Genomic DNA, 19,658 nt, shown 5'->3' with positions numbered 1-19,658 from the left:
GAATTCCACTCAGCATGATACTTGAGAACGCGGTACTTTCCGTTCAGATCATTTTGAGGTGAAGTTTTTTTTTCGTTGCGCTTATTTGTTCAGAGTACGTATAAAAAAGGCAGAGTAAATCGAATGTTCTTTCATTTGCAATCACTCAATAGCTTTATTCACACTCGTTGTGTTAGTGAAATATTTATGATTGTAAGAAGTGAATCATAATGTTGTTACGGTTCGGATTGTGTTACTTGTACGCCTCGTGTATTTTAGTAAATGCTGTTAAAGCAGGAAATCAAACAGGTTCGGATTCCGTTCAGAAGATTTTTGATTTTCTCGACGAATGTAGTAAGAACTTCATTTTGGGTGAACAGAAAGATGTCGTGGTAGTATTGGGTAACACTGGATCTGGAAAAAGTACATTGACCTTCTTGCTGACTGGTGTGAAATTGATAGCAGTTGAGACTGATGAAGGCTCCGGAGAATACGTGATTGTGGATGAAAATAAGCTTATCAGTCCGCCGGATAAATCTACCCAATCGCAAACGATAATTCCCAATCTTCGTATCGATAGAGTGGATCACACTTCATACTATGATTCCGCAGGGTTCGAAGATTCTCGAGGCGTTGAACACGATCTCTCTGTGACATACTTGATACAGAAACTGTTGAAATTTGCGAATTCTGTTAAATTCGTGTTTGCCATCGCTTATTCATCGGTACGAGTTGGTGGAGATCGACATGATTTCAAGAAGCTAGCGCGACACGCTACAGCTTTGATAAGGAATATCGACAAATATCGAGATTCAATGGCACTGGTAGTGACTAAAGTTGAAACGAAAGTATCGAATGGACAAATTGTGACGGATGCAAAGACCATTGAACTAATCGGCAAGTTTCTCGAACAAACCAAGTCAGATTTGAACAGTGAGGATCCCTTGATTAAACCGAAGATGGCGAAATTCATTGACATTCTGCTACAGAAACAGGACAACAAACTAAGTCGCATTCAAATAGTTCGTGCACCAACAGAAGAAGGAATTTTCAACGAAATGACACTCCCCAAGCAAGAGCGACAGGCAATCAGAACGATGTTGAAAAACAGACTCAAATATACACGCAAGCAAGATGATGATTTTGGATATTCGATTTCGGCCGAGTCGAAACTCAAGGTTCACAGCCTGTTTGAAAAGCTTGAACACAGCCTTATGAATGATGTGGTGAACATTGGTAATGATATTCGTAAAGTATTTGCTCAGCAAGCTACACGAACCCCAGATAAACGGGCTCGGATCACGAGTTTGATCACGGGTATCGAACAGTTGTCAAAGGTTAACTCTGATGATATTGAATTATTCAAGCAACAATTGGCCGGTGCAATTTCCATCCTTCAATTCAACATACAAGGAGAGACACTGAACGCATTAGATCGACACATAGGATTTGCTCATTATTTTACTTCAGTGTGCAGTGGAAAGCTTTCGAGAGCTTTCAGAATAACAGAAGGACTGAAAAGTGTAAAAGAATCTCTGTCGAAAACGAAGGATAAATACAAATTGGAATTGGTGGCCGAAGTGAAAGCTCAATTAGCTCGCGATGTTCTGAATATTAACAATCAAATCAAGTCATTTTACTTCAAGAAGGAGGCGGAAATGTCTGATGTCAACACTTTGTCTCAGTTTATGTTATCGCAATTGAATACACTTTCTACTGTTGCATCAAAAGAACCGACAGTATTTAACAGTCAACTGATAGCAGCTATCAACTCTCTTCGCATTCATATATCTTCAGACACCTTAAAATTGCTTTCTGATCATATTGAAGTGGTTAAGTTTGTGGAATCATTGAACAATGCTGCGTCGTCTGTAAAAATAGAAATCCAGAACGGATTGGCAGTCTCAATTAAACATCTATCAGATTCCAAGAATTGGTATCAGTTCACAATAAATTTTCAAAATGAATTGTCTCAGTATAGAGTACAGCAGAACCCTGCTGGATTTAACCCAGTCGCTTTGGATGAAATTATCAACAGACTCATTGCTCAGACTGAGAAAGGCAATTCAGAAGTTCTCTTCAAAGATACCGGAATCAAAGGGTTCGTCGACCGTATCAATGGCCGACTAGTTGCTGGGTTTGAAAACATCAAAATTAACTCGAACAAATTGAAATCCATCAAAAGACTATGGCAACGCAACATGCTCACAAAATGACATTAATTGCTTCGGTACACCATGGGCCAAGTGTCTGCAAATCAGTTGAAGAAATAACACAGTTCCTATTACTTAGATGTATGAAAATCACGAGTGAATAGATGAGTGCTGTATTTACACGTCAAGCTTGCGGTCATTATACCAATACCCATACATGTGTGGTGTCATTCCAAAGCTAAGACCAATTAGGGGAAAGAGTTTTTTGATGTTTTTGTTGCTATTTGGATGCACAGGAACCGTCACAAGTTCGCCTAAATAATCAAACTTTTACCCATACTTTCAACTGCTCGTAACTCGTCAGGGTTGCGTTCTACCCCCATGATCGACCCCGAAAGTACATTCAATTACGTTACCAATGACACCCCACACGCCCATGTAGCTGTCATGTTGCCGGAGAAATTTCCAGATGAAAAGTGCATGTTTTCGGTTTTGGATCACCTCTCGCTAGCCATACAAGAATCGAAGAAATTAAAAAAAAAAAGATTTTTGGCCTCTGGGAACCAATACTTATCTAGGCACATATCAAAAAGTCCACTTTAAAAATCTATGAAAATAAAGTGCATTTCACTCACTACAACAATCGGCAAAACAAAACCGAGAAACTACAAACTATGGTAGGCTACCTCTATGGTTTAAAATAGGCAAGAGCATTTATATACAAACATTGTAAACGTAAATAATCGCTGAAAACTCCATAAGAAACATGTGTTGCGATTTATAATGTTTGTGCGATGGATATTTATATATAAATGTGAAATGTTTGTTTTGTGTTTTATAAGGTATATACACACAGAGCGTATATATACGGTTCTTCATCGTAACACTGATCTCATTCACCTTTCCTGATCACATAATTTTAAAAATAAAAAAAAGAGAAAATTTTCAAAGATTCGTTTAATTAATCAGAAAAATGTGACAAAATAAATGACTGAGACACATTTGAATAAATCGTTTTTTTGTTTTTAGAAAAATATAAAGACAGAGAGAGAGAGAGCTGGCATATATACTAAATGAAGAACAAAAAAACTTCTTATCAGAGTGCCAATTCTCGAGAACAAAATGTTGACTCACTCTTAATTATAAAATAAAACAAAAACTGTCGTCTAATCTGAACAAAAGTATAATTTTGGTCGTATTCATTTCCAAAAATCTTAGTTTTTTGTTATATTATTTAAGTCCATAATCATTCTTCATAGAAACGACCTTACGTCTTCAATACAAAAATTGACTGATCGACGAAAATTTGCATAAATAAAATGAGTTTCAGTTGACGATCGATAATTAAATATTCCTTTTTATAATCAATGGAAACTTTAATGATCATTCCATTCCAATGACGACATCTGTTTATTCAAGAAGACATTTGTTTTTATCGAGTCAACACTGGCAGTGATCAATATCAGTACATTACTTACCAATGGGACAAATCATGAAAATGTTGCTTTTTGTGGTGCCGATCCAAGGCGAAGCCGAGGTCGGTAAACACGTAAAAAGTCATTTCCATTGTCTCATTGTCAAGTACCCAAAAACTTGAGGTATAGTTTAGCCGCCATTAAGTAAGTGTAAGCTAAGTTCGCTTACCCTATTGAGTAATAGTAGATTACGTCTTTGTTTGGAACTTTTTATTTTACCAAGTGTGGCGTTTGCAACTCGAGCCGAAGACGAGGGATGCAACCACACTTGGCAAAATACAAAGTTCCAAGCAATTACGTAAGTTATTTTACTCACTAGGCCCCCGGGAAATGAGTTTAAACGCTCATGTCAATGAAGTGATGACTTATTTCCCGGGGGACAATGAGTAAAAGAATTTGAACTCAATAAAAGCGTTTAATTACAATTGACACTCCGAAATTCTAGTAAAAACAAACCAACGGATTAGACCATATTTTAATAATAAATTAAGTAAAAACTGTGTTAACTCGTTGTGTTAAGTATTTTTTGTCTCTGTCCTGTACGCAAAATTTTTTTTTTATTTCATTCTTCAAACATTCATTTAATATTCCGCAAACAAACGTGCGAACCATTCATACCATACCAACAATTCTCTTTTTACACATTATATATATCTCACACTCTTGTACTTAAGTTGAATAAATTTATTTTGGTTGAATTGGTGGACTCTCTGATGTTATGATGATATAGCAAGGTTTTGTGTAATATGGCCGGATTGACGGTATCCAATTACACATTAATAAATCATTCGTTTTATTATGTTCACATTACGTCATCTCTCTCACCTTAAGCACACCAAAAGCGATGACGTTTTTTAGTTAATTTACGAAAACAACAAAACATGACTTAAACGTTCGATGTTGAGACGCCTCTCGTTTCGCGAAACTTGTCTATTGAATCGTAGCCATAGGCCAAGGTTGCTAAAATGCTGCAAATCTGTGTCAATGTGCATAAAAATGGAAAAGGAAATTTAATGAGACCGATTGAAACGCATTGATACAATGTATGATAGGAGAGTCTCATTGCTTGTTATAACTTACCGATGCAATTAACGTGCCAATGAATCGTCCGAGTATAAAATTGGTGAACAAATAGTACCAACAAGCTCGGATTATGTCAATTGAACCAACCACGTAGAATATGGTCAAAATGATGCAAATGATGAGTTCGATTTTTTGGAAAATCGCCGATTGACGCAAACTGGATTTGCAGACCAGTAACAGCAACAGGATCAGTGTGACCAAAAATGCGGTTCCAGCTGCCGAATTGTATTGTGCTACATGGACTCCGGCGATGTTACAAGCCAGTAAACCGATAAATCCAAATGTCTGAAATAGGACGAACGAGTTGAAGTTGGATATTTGAGCGGAGATAAACAAACCGATTAAAAACACACTTAACACCAGGGTTAAGGAAAGGTATTCTTAGAAACCCTACTTAGTATAGGATACGTCTAGGAGGGATTCTTTTGAAAAACAGCCTACCGAAATCGGACGCATTTTCCAGTGGACTTTTTTATATGTGCCTAAAAAGGACTGCGACCCTAGAACCCAAAACCACTCTCAAAAAAATTCTTCGAAGCTTTTATGGCTGGTGAAAGGTGATCAAAAACCGAAAATTTGCACTTTTCTTACCAAAATTTCTCCGGGTACACGAGCCGTACATGGTCTTGTGGGGTGTCATTAGAAAGGTAATCACATGTGCTATTGAGCCGAATAGAGACTCATTGGTTTTAAAATTAATCCACACTGAAATATGTGCAGTTGAAGTTTTCAACCGAAAACTTGCACTTTTCTTACCAATATTTCTCCAGTTACACGAGCCGTACATAGTGGTGTGGGGTATCATTTGAAAGGTAATTTTATGTGCTTTTGGGCCAAATAGGGTCTTATGGGGTTTGGATGCATATGCGATGAAATATGAGAAGTTGAAATGTTTAAGTGTCCATATTTCATCGCATATGCATCCAAACCCCATAAGACCCTGTGGCGTCACCACTATATCGACAGGCACAACATCGAAACATCATGCGACTCCAAACATACATTTATTATACTCATCATTTAGCTAAATACGCACAATAGCATACGGACTTTGTACCTTCATACATATTATAAACAATAGGCGCATCTGTATAAAAGACCGAATATTATGAATAAATAAATCAGAATATTTTCTGCTCTCAACGAGAACACATCTTTCTCTTTAGCAGCATTCTCACTTGTGGAACAGTGAAACATCATTATGTTTCACTTAAATCCCCACAACTGGTGACCCCGACGTTCACAGAGCATTACCTCTGAACAGTCAAATTACTATGCTGGTACAAATCTACCACCGAAAAACTTAATTTTGTTATTCGCTAGATTCATCTAGAATCTAGAATAGCCTATGTTAAACTAACATTGTTTAGCATACATACCGAATGCTTCATGTACCATTCAGGCATTCAATCTCGGACATTGCAACGAGCAACATCTCCGACATTCCAGTACACTACAGTGCACTCACAAAGTGAAACACTTTGTAGATTTCTGCTGTACTGCTTCCATGACTAGTCACGCCCGTCGCTTCACGACTAATCAAGACCGCGCTTCATAACTAATCAAGCCAGTAGCTCTTCAACAAGTCGAGCCCGGCAATTCAAGACTAGTCGCGCCCGTCACTCTCCGACCAGCCGCGCCCGTCAATCCAAGACTAGTCGCGCCCGTCGCTCAAATTAATAATTAACATAGCACAATTTCTAATATCGCATTGAAGCGGTAAATTTAGACATTTTGTGTTCAAAAATCTGAGTCTATACCATTATTCTTTCAATAGCATAAGCTATCAATTAACACAGTTCAAGCACGTTTTCACAGTAAAGCTAAATTTTCTAGCCTAACTCAACAAAAAACGTATTTAATGTGTCAACAAATGAAATCAGTAAGAAATGGTAAAACAAGTACACGATTCAGCTGACATAAGCGAATCTATCGTACAAGCACGTACGTCATTACACAAACTGTGGTAACGTTTACGACTCAAATCAAATCACGCCAACCGCGATGCAACATCTATCGCGAAAATTTTTTGTTCTCAACCTTACGCTTACTATACTTCAGCACGTTTGGATGAACGAAAAATAAGTTTTACAGGTCGAAACTAAAAATGTCTACCACTTCATAGGTTTCGCTTTCGCTGTTCAACAAACTTTATGTTACGAAAGTGTTTCAACCTGGTAACTGTTACTTCGGGAAAACCTAAGCATAGTCTGGACCTAAGTTAACCAACTTTTACATGTCAGTTATCATGATCTATATGTCTGAAGGTTGCCTAGCATCTACATGTTGCTACATCCTTGTAATGTCTATGGATATGATCAGAAATACATCAGGCCAGCCGCTTGAAGTACTATGGCACAACCGTGCACAGTAACGCGACATTTTATTATCATAAGGTGGATTAAGTTCGCGAGCGTGTAACAACAATCAATCGAGACTCCCACCGATGGTAGCGATGCTAATTCACGAACTTAGCTCATGTTCTGTTCGTTAGTTCCGACCTTCTTATAAATCTTTTTAGCATCTCAAAATCTGATGTACGAGTTAACATTTGGAAAAAATCTGTACAGTCCGTTTTTCCGTAATTTCGTTTCTCATCAGTAATTTTACGAGCATTGCAACAAACTGTATCACAGTCGCTCGTCCTGCAAAGTTAATTCATTGCACATATGAATTACGCCTAGAAAACTATACAGTCATTCTAAAAAGCTAAAGTACTAAGTACACTTTTTATCGACATTGCGTTTTCTAACTTTGCAGTAATTGTGTAAAGGTTACATTAACCTTAACAACAGACCATTAACTATTATTTGATAGTTGAAACAACACAAACAAAGAATGAATTTTCTTTTCATTTTTAAAATGCTTGTATGCTTCACATTGTCTCACGCAAAACCGTCGAGGTGAAACTCAAATCAGTTTTTACTAGCAACCTAGTAAAACGCAAAGTGTTCTCTGGAAACTTTGGCAACCATCCGAAGTATTTTTAATGCAGTTTTAACCGATTTGAAATACAACACGCTTTCAACTTCCGATAAACGAAGTGAGTACAAACTTGAAAGCATTATGTCATGAGACAACATGACAATCAAGGATTTGCATCGTCATTCTTGTTCCAACACGACGAACAATCAACAAAAACCAACTTAATCACTAGCTAAGTTCACTGTTCAAAGAAAATTTTCTACTTGCTCACTCAGCACCTAACATTTTCTCTTGAAAGACTGCACTTGACATTCTGCAATATAAAAACAAACGCAGTTCAGCATTCACTCAGCTCAACATTAGCTCAGCTCAACTTCAACGCAGCTCAGCTCGCAAAATATTTCCTGAGTGACCACCATCGTTTCCATCATCATGGCATGAAAAATAACCACCACAAAGACTTGGTAAACGACAACACTTCGTCTCAATGGGGAATCTCTAAAAACACATAGAAGGACCAACAAGCTGCAACAATCGAATTTCCTTTTGGTTCCACCTTATTTTGAACGTTTTATGGCTACTACTATTCCATGGAACCAGTCCTTCCAAGGCATCATCAAACCGATTCCAGCAGAGGCATCAGAACTAGCCACGCATCTTCAACCAGGAACCAGCTAAAATTCTGCAATCTTCGATCGCTCAACTGCTCCAGCGAATCATCCAATTTCGAGACACCAACGGTCATTCATCATTCATTAGAGGACAACAAATCCATCATCGAATTGGTTACTCAACATTATTGCGCACTCCGAATTCAACCAATGCCTTGAATTCACCCGTCTATCACATTCATCATGATTGGTACCTTCTGGCCATCAGCGAAAATCGTCATCAGGATTCAAATTTTGGGGCACAAACGCCATCTCTTCTTCAATCATCCTCGCACGACGTTTCTGGAGGGGGAGTTATGTGGCGTCACCACTATATCGACAGGCACAACATCGAAACATCATGCGACTCCAAACATACATTTATTATACTCATCATTTAGCTAAATACGCACAATAGCATACGGACTTTGTACCTTCATACATATTATAAACAATAGGCGCATCTGTATAAAAGACCGAATATTATGAATAAATAAATCAGAATATTTTCTGCTCTCAACGAGAACACATCTTTCTCTTTAGCAGCATTCTCACTTGTGGAACAGTGAAACATCATTATGTTTCACTTAAATCCCCACAACCCTATTTGGCCCAAAAGCACATAAAATTACCTTTCAAATGATACCCCACACCACTATGTACGGCTCGTGTAACTGGAGAAATATTGGTAAGAAAAGTGCAAGTTTTCGGTTGAAAACTTCAACTGCACATATTTCAGTGTCGATGAATTTTAAAACCAATGAGTCTCTATTCGGCTCAATAGTACATGTGATTACCTTTCTAATGACACCCCACAAGACCATGTACGACTCGTGTACCCGGAGAAATTTTGGTAAGAAAAGTGCAAGTTTTCGGTTTTCGATCACCTTTCACCAGCCATAAAAGCTTCGAAGAATTTTTTTGAGAGTGGTTTTGGGTTCTAGGGTCGAAGACCTTTCTAGGTACCTATAAAAAGTTCCACTAGAAAACACGTTCGATTTCGGTAGGCTGTTTTTCAAAAGAATCCCTCCTAGACTGTTTAGACTCTGTTGGATAGTTCAACCGAATTTCGTTTCATTTTTGTTATAATTCACTGAACTATTACACGTATAGGATTATGACTGGGAGTGGAAGACTAGTCATCATCCAGCCACTGTCGCCGTGGCCTGATGAGATGACAGTAAATTAAATTTTTTAAGTTATTCACAAAACGATATCTCGTTGGATCGAAACAGTGGTTTACACACGGCAAGCTTATCCGATATATCGAAAATCTACTACTTCTGTTGTTTCAATTATTTTTTAGTTTCTGACAGAACATCTTTCACTTCGTCTAATCTCCCATACATTATGCTGTATAAGCGAAAGGCTTATAAAGTTTGTATCTAGGCTCTCCAACTTAGCCCTAAACACTTAATTCCAACAAACATACTGTTCCTTCTTAAGTAAAAAAAAAATTGAACAAAAAATCTATTCTGATCGAAGCGTGTGCTATCGAAATTCTAAGGTTCATTCGCTTTGTCTAAATATAAAATATTCCTAATCAAATTCCATACGACATACCAAACAGCTTATTTTCGCTTTTCCGGGCGTGGTATTCAAATATGATGAATCGTATTCCATTTTTCGATTTTTTTTTTCTCGTTACCCACGGCAAATATAATCTTCAAAACACAAAACAACAATTACGTGTCCCGCTGTTTACAAAACTTGTGCAGTGAATGCAATATCACCAAAAACAATAAAATAATTTTTTCAACAACAATGAACGTATAGGAGGAAAGGCGATAAGGCGACTAAAAGACTTTCAAAACGCAACTGTTGATCTTATGAGCAACGAACGCCGAATGTTCTCAGAGAATCGAATGAAAAATAAAATAATTTATTCATTTCAGTAAATATATTAACTGTCCCACACTCTTGGCAGTTACTCCATACGTAAAGAATTTACAAAATCAGTGTAAAAAAATACGGTGACAGAGAGTGTTTCACTATGCCGATTATTACAGGCCATTGCGTCGTATAAGCTCAGGTATTTTGACACAGTTCTGCTGTCAAAAGTCTATCTTATGGTTTTGAGGTGGAATCAATGGAAGCAAACCCAATCTTATATGAAGATATGATCCAAACACATTCTTACAACGTGGAACACATGTAAAAACATAGCTAACGCCGACCCGTACGAAACACCTATTCGTATCAAAAGCCTTTAATGTGAAACTCTTCATTTCTCTTACTTCATTTTCTTCTCTGCTGAAAAACTATTCTTCCTTTTAAATCACTTACATTATCCACTCTTTGCCTTGTTAGCATATACAATTAAATTGCCGGAGGCAATATAGACAGCCCCGTACGAAGTCAAATTTCATAAATTCCTATTTAAACAGCTATATACCGCTATATTTACCTATATTTCACTACAAATAAACATTCCACAAATGAATTTGCTATTTTATAGCTCTATATGCCTGTATATAGCTCAATATAGGTGAATATAGATGTCCATATATGGAATGCCTGAAACACCCCACACACATAACAAATTATTTCCATGTTAACATAAACACTCTAAGTACCATTTTTCCCACTTTATATCACTTTTTATAAAATCCAATATGGCCGCCGGCAGCCATTTTGTTAGGAGACCGGAAATAGTACCGACGCTTTACATTCGTTAATACCTTTCAAACAAAAAAAAAATTCATGAAATTCGGTCAAAATTTACTCGAGATATTGTCAAAATACACCACGTTCACTGTACTTCCGAGTAGCCAGATAAGAGCTCACTCCAAGAGACCTAGCTCACGCTCCGGAGAACATAATTTCATAAACTTTTTTTTCCCTGATTGGTACGGTCAATACCTATCTAATAAAGCTAAAACAGACGAAATATGTTCAAATGTGGCCGACCTACAAGCAAAAACTGCTTGCCGCCCTGTGCCTGTTCCACACCAAGGGGTCTAACTCACGAGTCGGTCATCCAATTTCCATAAACTTTTTTGTTGTCGATCGGTATTGTAAATACCTTTTATTTGACGTATCACTTACAAGTTTAACGTTTAAATGTCCGGAGATATCTTCGAAAAACCGTAAAGCACTTATTGGGCCACAGCTCGGGAGGGGTCGATCCAAAATCACTCATCTTCGAACTTAGCCTGTCTTTTGACATTACCAAACGGGAAAAAAAAGAATTTTCAAAATCGGATGCGTTTTACTCAAGTTATCGTGCAGACAGACAGACGGACAGACAGACGGACAGACGGACAGACAGACGGACAGACGGACAGACAGACGGACATTTTTTTTCTCGCGGATTTGGCATCTCTAGACAACCACAATAGGTTTCCCCTTACTCAGGGAGTCCAATTCGACGTGTTACAAACGTATGCGTAAACCTATAAGACCCCAGTACTTCGTACGGGTCTAAAGAACATATTTTCTCCTTAATCAGTACTAGTCAAGTGCGAGTTGTCCAAAAAAGCCGTTTCGCTCATATTGAATGTAGAAAGCGATTTTATGGTTGATTATCGTAGATGGATCGACCAGTAACTCAAATCGAGATGTTGCCAAGCTGGGATCGGCCTGGTATGGTCTAGGGGGCCGACGTTGCCTAACACTTCTTTTCGCTCTATGAAATTTTGATTTTTGAAAATTTATTTAAAAATATCAAATGAAATATTTTTGACATGGTTCCATGGGCGAAATTATTCCAAATGGTGTCTATTTTATGTTAAAAATAAAAAAGCATTTACCGGATTTTCCAGATTTGCACACTTTTTTGTATTGATGGGCGCCATCTTGAATTACAGCGCCACATGCATACTTTTTCAAGCACTTATATTTTCCTCGTATGCAGAAAGGTTCAAGGAACACAGGAATTTTTTCCCACTCAATTCGGATTAAAATTCAATTTTACAGAGCCGAAAGAAGCTTTAGCTGACGGCGGCTCCCTCGCCCAAACCAGGTCGATCCCAGCTTGGCAACATTGCGATTCGAGTTCGTGGCCGACCTACCTACGATAATCAACCATAAAATCGCTTTTTACATTCAATATGAGCGAAAGGTCAACTCGCACCAGACTAGTACAATTCGATCCAACTTTTAAACCACGACAACGGACTATACTATCTATAAATATGCATAATATCAAAGCTCGTCATGTTTCTACGGATATTATGAATATAAAATTATAAAATCAAAGAGATGATCTTATACAAATTGAATCTTTTTGATTTTAGAAGCTATGTGTGAAGGTAAATTGGTGTCTGGTATCATGGGTACCTATCTAATATGTTCGCAAAGATGTAACCTGGAATTTTATTCCTTAGAGTTGGGTATAACGACTTTTAATAACTTGAACATCACAGACAAACTAAGTGACATTGAAAGCTTTATTTTGGTACCTAAGCGAGACAATACTGAAAAATACTCGATTTTAAATGTTTCGGTTACAAAGAAGTCTCAGTTTAATAGACGAATTATTTAAAACGATTAGATTGTAAAAGAACAACTGATGATCGATCGTTTGACTGGCATAGCACTGCTCCTAGCATTAACATATAAAATATTCGGAGGCTGGATATAGGTGGGAGTAGATGTTCGACTACTGGTAAAATATTCGGACACAGTAATATACAAAAAGCGATTATGAGCCTGAAATACGCAATTTGTTGATCGTATTTTAGTGATCGAAAATTTGAGCTGGTTGTCAGTTTCGAAACAACAGTTTCCTGCAAGTCAACAATGTCTTCATTAGGACAAAAACTGAGCAAGGGGAAGAGAATTTTTCTCAGAGATGAATGAGCCGATTCTCCGAAAAACCGGTTTGAAACGAACCAAAATAATAGGTTCGGTTTGGACTGAATCGAAAATATCAATTTTCCCGGAATTCCGGCAATTCTCTGATTTTCCTTCTACCATCCAGAAATGTTGGTAATATGTTGCATAGGCAAGAATGATGTTTGTATTTAGTCTTACTTACAGTAGTTGTGAAAAACATCGATTCCGCTTATTTCACCTTAAGACGAACTCATTTTTCATTTAAATTTAACAGAATCTATCGAGTTCAACAAATGAATGAACGTAATCTCACTTGCAGAAAATTGAAAACTTTGAACAATTTTTTTTAATTGCAATTGATCTCAAATGTTTTGACTTAAATCGAAAAAGCGTACTCCTTTTCTTCAGGTAGAGACAGTGAGCTAGATAATTTTATTCGTAAATACGGAGCGCTATTGGTAGGCATGTTACTAAAAAATATCAATTTGAGTTCCAAACAACGATTTTATTTCGATTTAGAGCATTATTATGAGCAAAAAATCATTCTAGGGTATAACCAAAATGTTTTTAGTTTTTTTTATAAAGCTGATTTTCTATTCATAACATGTACAACCCGATGGAGAAGGGTCATTTGCCAAATGAAGAAGGACATTTTGTTTACTTCTTTGCTAAATATCCCGATTCTTTCACAAGTAAATTTTCGCAATTTCGACTGAATAAAAAGATGGCGCGCTATGCACGCATGTTGAAGAAGGTTTCTGACTTCGCTTATTTTCTTAATTTTTCACGATACTTTACTGAATTAAAAATTAATTATTAAATAAAATATAAAAATGTTTTGTTTGGATGATAAAATTTCCAAATAATCGATATCAATCGAATGTTTTATCGATAATCGATAAAAAATATCGACTGATAATCAATAAATCAATCCACTGATAATCGAATTATCAGTCGATATTTACTGATGATCATTCGATATTTACTGATTATCAGTCGATATTTATCGATTATCAATAAAGCATTCGATTGATATTGGTTTCCTGAAAATGTCGATAATCGATTCTAGGGAAATAATCGATAGTTTATCAATCGATTGAATTATCGAACATGCCTAGCTATTGGCTAAATGGTTTGTACGTGGACGCTGAGATGTAATCAAATCAAAATCTCATACAACAGATTTTCATTTTATGCACTAGCGGCTTGCATTTGCAAGTAAATGTTTACAGCTCACTGTCTCTACCTGAAAGAGCTTACGTATTTAATTCCAAACATTGGAGATTAACATGTTACATGCGGTAAGCATATATAACCAGCTTTATTATCGGGTCTATTACTTCGATCGATCAAAATATTTTTAATCTGTTGATTTCAAATCTTGTACTTCATTTTCCTTAACATTCATTTTACTAAGTGATCATTATTACCCAGAGCTTGTCATTGGAAAAAAGAGCCGTAATAGTGTAGTTGATAAGGACCATTTATACGAGAACATTTACACTCGTATAAAAGCTGGGCTACCTCTCTAAAAGTTAACTTTTCTCATTGTAAAGTAGGTAAAATTATCAGTAGATTCCTTAATGATAATTTTACCTGGTTTGCAATGAGAAAAATAAACTTTTAGAGAGGTAGCCCAGCTTTTATACGAGTGTAAACGTTCTCTTATAAATGGTCCTGATCAACTGCACTATAAGATTTTTGCACACTCTTCAAAATCAATCCGTTACATATCGTCGATAAACAGTTTTCCTACATTTCCATTCTTTCCACGTTTACCAACCTTACCAAAATGAAAATTGCCGGCGCTTTTTTCCCACATGTTTTTGACATTTCCGATGGTATGAACTCGGTGTATAAACAAAAACATTGTCGTTGTCATTTTTAACATAATTTGGTTTTGTGATTCGTCTTTTTTAATCCGCAAATCAGTTGCTAAATATTTGTATTTTAGTCTTTGTGTAATCATTGTGTATCGTCATGGCAAAGTAAGTTGATGATTTCGTGGTTTTCGTAAAAAACCGGTCTCGGATAACCCTGAAACGGGCGTCTCGAAATCAATAACAAAGCAAGTCGATAATGCAAGATCTCATGTAAACTATCACTTGATTCGATTACACATAATGTCTTTTCGTCTCCTAGTTCGATAGTTCCCGAGGTTCAAATTCAGAAAATTATTTGTTTATCGCTTTAATCATCAGATCTGTTGATTTTTCATCCGAAGCGACTAAAATCATTGGATTTGACTCTAATAGACTGTTACGGTCAGAGCTAGAGAACCGAAAACTAGTTAATTATAACTTGCCTTGGGGTACATGTCAAAATATTGCTTTCTCTTTCAACATGTTACGTTGAGAGCGAGAGGACCGAAGACCAAATTCTATTATAAGTTGTCTTGGGGTACTTGCCAACATATTTCTTTCTCTTTCATCATAACACTCTATACTCCCAGATCTCTGAAAACTGTACCAATGATTTCGTTCATGCTCATTCCGTTCTGTGATGACCCGGATTCGTACCCACTGTTTCAATTGTTGTCAAATCGGGTAGAAGAAATGAGTAGCAGGCCCGCTGCCAATATAACACACATAACATAACGTAAAATTCAGATTTGTTTCATCGAAATATTTCAGATTCGATAATTCAAGTAATAATTCATCATTGGACTCGATAACGATCGTAAAATCTGAACCGTTCGATCAGGATCTGTGCGACACGAATGAAAGTAGCGTTTATTGGTGAGTATAAACCGAAATACTGTCAAGTTCGCCGAATTAATTTCCGATTTATTGCCTTCAGTGAAACGGTATCCAGCGACTCTTCGCTACGTCAACAGGTGGAATATAAGACAGAGTATACTTCGGATACGACACGAATGTACAAGTGTGAAGAATGCGGTCATATGAACAGGATAACACAACCGCAAGAGGACGGATTTTTCGACAATAGTCAGGCGATTGAGATCTGTAAGTCATGCTCCTTTTACATGGTCACCAGACGCACCAAATTAATTTTTTGTTGGTTTTGTAGCACATGTAGCGTCAGCGTTTCAGGTGTCAATTGATCCCACATCTAAGCAATTGAAAAGCAACCCGGTGCCATCTCAATCAAACCAAATGTTTCATAACCAGGAAAGCCACAGCGGAAACAATGGTGGTGTGTATGGTGCGAAGAAAGTCAAAAGACTCAGCTATCCAGGTGATGTTGGTGCCGACGAAGAACTGGAAGATGAAACGGCACAGAAATATTTGGCTGTCTTAAGAAAAAAAGTAATGGAGCAACGTAAGCAGACCAGAACATTGACACAACAGAATCGCCGGCAACAGCAACGAATCGTTCGATTGAAGTCGATGATGAAAGAATTGATAGAAAAAACGAAAAATGGAAATTACATAATTGAGTCAGTGCCGTAGGTATAAGGAGAAATGTTGATATTTGAATTAAGAAAAAAAAATCTTTTCGGCTCGTTTTAATTTGATTTTCGTTTAATTTAAGATCATCGTGTTCGAAGTTGTGGAATGGCTACATGATATTTCGGATAGAGCTTTTATCCGGACCTCCAATAAAACACGTTCATACCTTTCGGTATTGACTAAAGTGAGAAGTGACTAAAAACATTTTTCTCTTAACTAACGCAACTACGTCCTTACGATTCATTTAGACTACTTGACTATATCACTAGATAGAATTATATCAAGTGCATATTCCAACACATCGAACATGGAGGCGAGCTTATATCGGCCAATTTTTTCGATGACAATACAGAGTTTCGACTTCCATGTTATACTATTACGCATAATTCTTCTATTTATGTATGACTGACTATGCGCCAACAACTGAATTAGCACTCACTCATAATGCAGCAGCCATAGAACATCCCGTGTCCATGAAAGGTGAAGGGGATGTCTTGGGTGAAGCTCTTGATACCCAGATTACGAAAAGTTCGGGTGCCAGGCTGAAATCCTGTCAGTTTTCGAGAAAAGAGGGGGGACGTTTGTAGTGCAGTGCTTCAGTGTTTGACCATTTTGGTCTACTTCAAACTAAATTAGAGCAAAAGATAATAATGGAATCGACAGAGAATTGAATTTGCAACATCTAGGAATTTTTTTCAGATTTTTAGATTTCACAGGGTGGACAAAAAATGCGGTCAAAGTCAGACGATAATTTTAAACACCAATATTTTCACTGTTTTTTACACTTTTCAGGTAGAAATAATATTTTTTGATCATTATAATGTTCCTCATTATTTTAGCCCGGAAAATTCTCTATGAATATAGCGTGTTTCAAATGCTATAAAAGTTACAGGGTGGTTCTGAATATGGTATATAGTGTGTTTACTGAGGAACGGTGATTTTTATTTCTAACCCATTTTATGACAGTTTTGTGTAAGGATGATAATGGAATTATATTTGTAATGATAAGTAATGAGTAACGAATTGCTAGTGGCAACTAAGAAAAATCTTTTCGTAGGGAAATACTCAAAAAAAAACATCGAAGTCTCATCCGTCTGATCACTTTTTTCACCAACATTGTCATTTCAAGAAGGGTACTGTTATAATGTCTTATTATTTATTTGATAGCGCCGATATTTCTTGGAAGTAGAAGCATTCCTGAAACTTTTCTGACAGTACAGTACAATAAACAATGAAGTCAATGTCAGGCTGGATGCGGTCATCCAAAAAGTGGAGAAACTGTCTCAGATTATAACGGAAAAGTAAAAAAAAATTGAGAAACTTTCAGAAGCCATTACTGCTGTGAAACAACAATATTTTAAAACGAACACCGACATTCTCGACGTGAAAGTCGAAATATTGAAACTTGAATTGACCAAAAATACTAATTCGACACGCAATGTGGACGCGCAAATCAATCAACTCAACAACATCACTCTAGAAAAGCATCAAATTAGTAGCCGAGTTCAAGCGCAAGAAATCAATGAGCTAAATTTTGAAATTTAATAGAACTGTCATAAACGGAACGATATTGCTTCGAAAATGGAAAAATTAATGAAAGAAGTAACCACGCTACAATCTACATCTACTCCAGGTGCTAGTGACCACCCACAGAAAGAAAGAATTTTTTTTTTCAAAAACACCTTTATTGGTATGAATAGTACAATCTTAACTATTTGTTAATTTATTACTAGGGTTGAGTTGTACTATCTTCCTTTTACTTGCGTAATTAGAAGAAAGTAAGACTTGTGTGGGTTTTACGACCCAATGGTCGAGTCCCTATGCGGTGTGCTGTCCTTCATGTCAGTTCGTGGGGTTTAACACGTTTCAGCCTCCTTATTTCATTTGTAATATCTAGTAATAAGATGGCTTCTACGTTGGTGTGGTGAAGCAGTCTTTTTTCGTGTTTGATGGCGTTTTCCCGAACTACATCGGCAACCCATTGTATTTTTAAATCTTTGTGAATTTCTTTGTTTGTCACGTAACGATATGCGTTGGTGATCATGCGAAGAAAGTTGTTTTGACTTGTTTGGATGATATCTGTGTTTGATTTTTTAGCACAGCCCCAAAGAGTAGAGCCGTACATCCAGATAGGTGCGAAAATTGATTTGTAAATCAATCTTTTACAATACAGGTTAAGTTTAGAGTTGTATCCGACTAACCAGTACATTTGTCTCGTTTTGTGTTTGATTTGCTCAGCTTTTTGCTTCACATGATGTTTCCAGTTTAGTTTGTTGTCCAGGTTTAATCCTAGATATTTAGCTGACTCTGCCTGCGGAATGGGAATCCCATTGAGGTAAATGCGGAGATTGCTGTTTATGTGACGCAATGCGAAAGTGACGTGATTAGATTTTGACTCATTGAGTTTTATTTTCCAATCGATGGTCCACTGATTTATTTTATCCAAAGCATTTTGTAAATGTTTAACTGCCTCCGACTGCGATGTATCTGTTGCCATGATCGCTGTGTCGTCTGCGAAGGTTCCAATGAAAGAGTTTGTGGTTACAGGTATGTCAGCAGTATATATAGTGTATAAGAAAGGTGCCAATACACTTCCTTGTGGTACTCCTGCTAGTATTGGATAGAAGTTTGAATAGGTTTCTTCGTCTTTTACTCTGAACGTTCTCTCCGATTGGTATGATTCAAGCAGTTGACAGTAGTTGCCTGGAAAGAGTGTACTCATTTTATATGTGAGTCCTTCGTGCCACACTTTATCAAATGCCTGTGATACATCCAGGAATGCTGCCGGGCAGTACTCCTTTTTTTCGAATGCACTCTCAATTTTAGTAGTGAGTCTATGAAATTGGTTCAATTGTTGAATGGCTGTGTCTACATTTGATTGTATGTCATTGTGAGGTTGAAAGACTTCTGCAAGATGTTTTGCAAAGAATTCCGTTTTTTTCAGTATCCTTTCGTAACCAAATACCTCTGGAGTCTTTTATGGGAGGGATTTGGACGCATGGGCGTTTGAATCGTCTCGTCGCTTTCCATAGAGAGTAGTCTCTATCTTTACTCGAACTTAAATTGCTTAGGTAGTTTTCAAAACCTTCTTGTCCATACTGCTTTGTAACTTTATTAACTCTGTTACTAATATTGTTGAAGATTCTTTTGTCACTTTGGTTTCTGCTCCTATGCCAAAGTCTTCTCGCTTTTCTCCTTTCC

At 37.0% G+C, this 19,658-nt stretch overlaps 2 protein-coding genes and 1 long non-coding RNA gene across 3 annotated transcripts; 2 read left to right on the top strand and 1 right to left on the bottom strand.

Moving 5' to 3' along the window:
* Window positions 1-3,825: 3,825 nt before the first annotated feature.
* LOC119082694 lies at window positions 3,826-10,136 on the bottom strand. Its single transcript, XM_037192267.1, has 3 exons — window positions 9,829-10,136; window positions 4,688-4,975; window positions 3,826-4,583 (listed from the first exon to the last, which is right to left on the bottom strand). Exons 1-3 carry the CDS (start codon window positions 9,886-9,888, stop codon window positions 4,494-4,496), a joined length of 438 nt encoding a protein of 145 aa, XP_037048162.1. The 5' UTR covers window positions 9,889-10,136; the 3' UTR covers window positions 3,826-4,493.
* On the top strand, window positions 6,178-8,110 carry LOC119082695. The gene is made up of 2 exons (XR_005088689.1): window positions 6,178-7,851; window positions 7,914-8,110. It is a non-coding gene; the product is annotated as an uncharacterized LOC119082695 (long non-coding RNA).
* Window positions 10,137-14,878: 4,742 nt separating the features above from the next.
* LOC119082691 lies at window positions 14,879-16,513 on the top strand. The gene is made up of 4 exons (XM_037192265.1): window positions 14,879-15,032; window positions 15,678-15,782; window positions 15,844-16,010; window positions 16,075-16,513. Exons 1-4 carry the CDS (start codon window positions 15,025-15,027, stop codon window positions 16,455-16,457), a joined length of 663 nt encoding a protein of 220 aa, XP_037048160.1. The 5' UTR covers window positions 14,879-15,024; the 3' UTR covers window positions 16,458-16,513.
* The last annotated feature ends 3,145 nt before the right edge of the window (window positions 16,514-19,658 follow it).

Source organism: Bradysia coprophila, unplaced genomic scaffold, assembly GCF_014529535.1.
Source record: "Bradysia coprophila strain Holo2 unplaced genomic scaffold, BU_Bcop_v1 contig_476, whole genome shotgun sequence".
In the NCBI taxonomy this organism is placed as follows: Eukaryota; Metazoa; Arthropoda; class Insecta; order Diptera; family Sciaridae; genus Bradysia; species Bradysia coprophila.
Note: the sequence above shows the minus strand (reverse complement) of the source record. Positions and strands in the feature narration are given on the sequence as shown.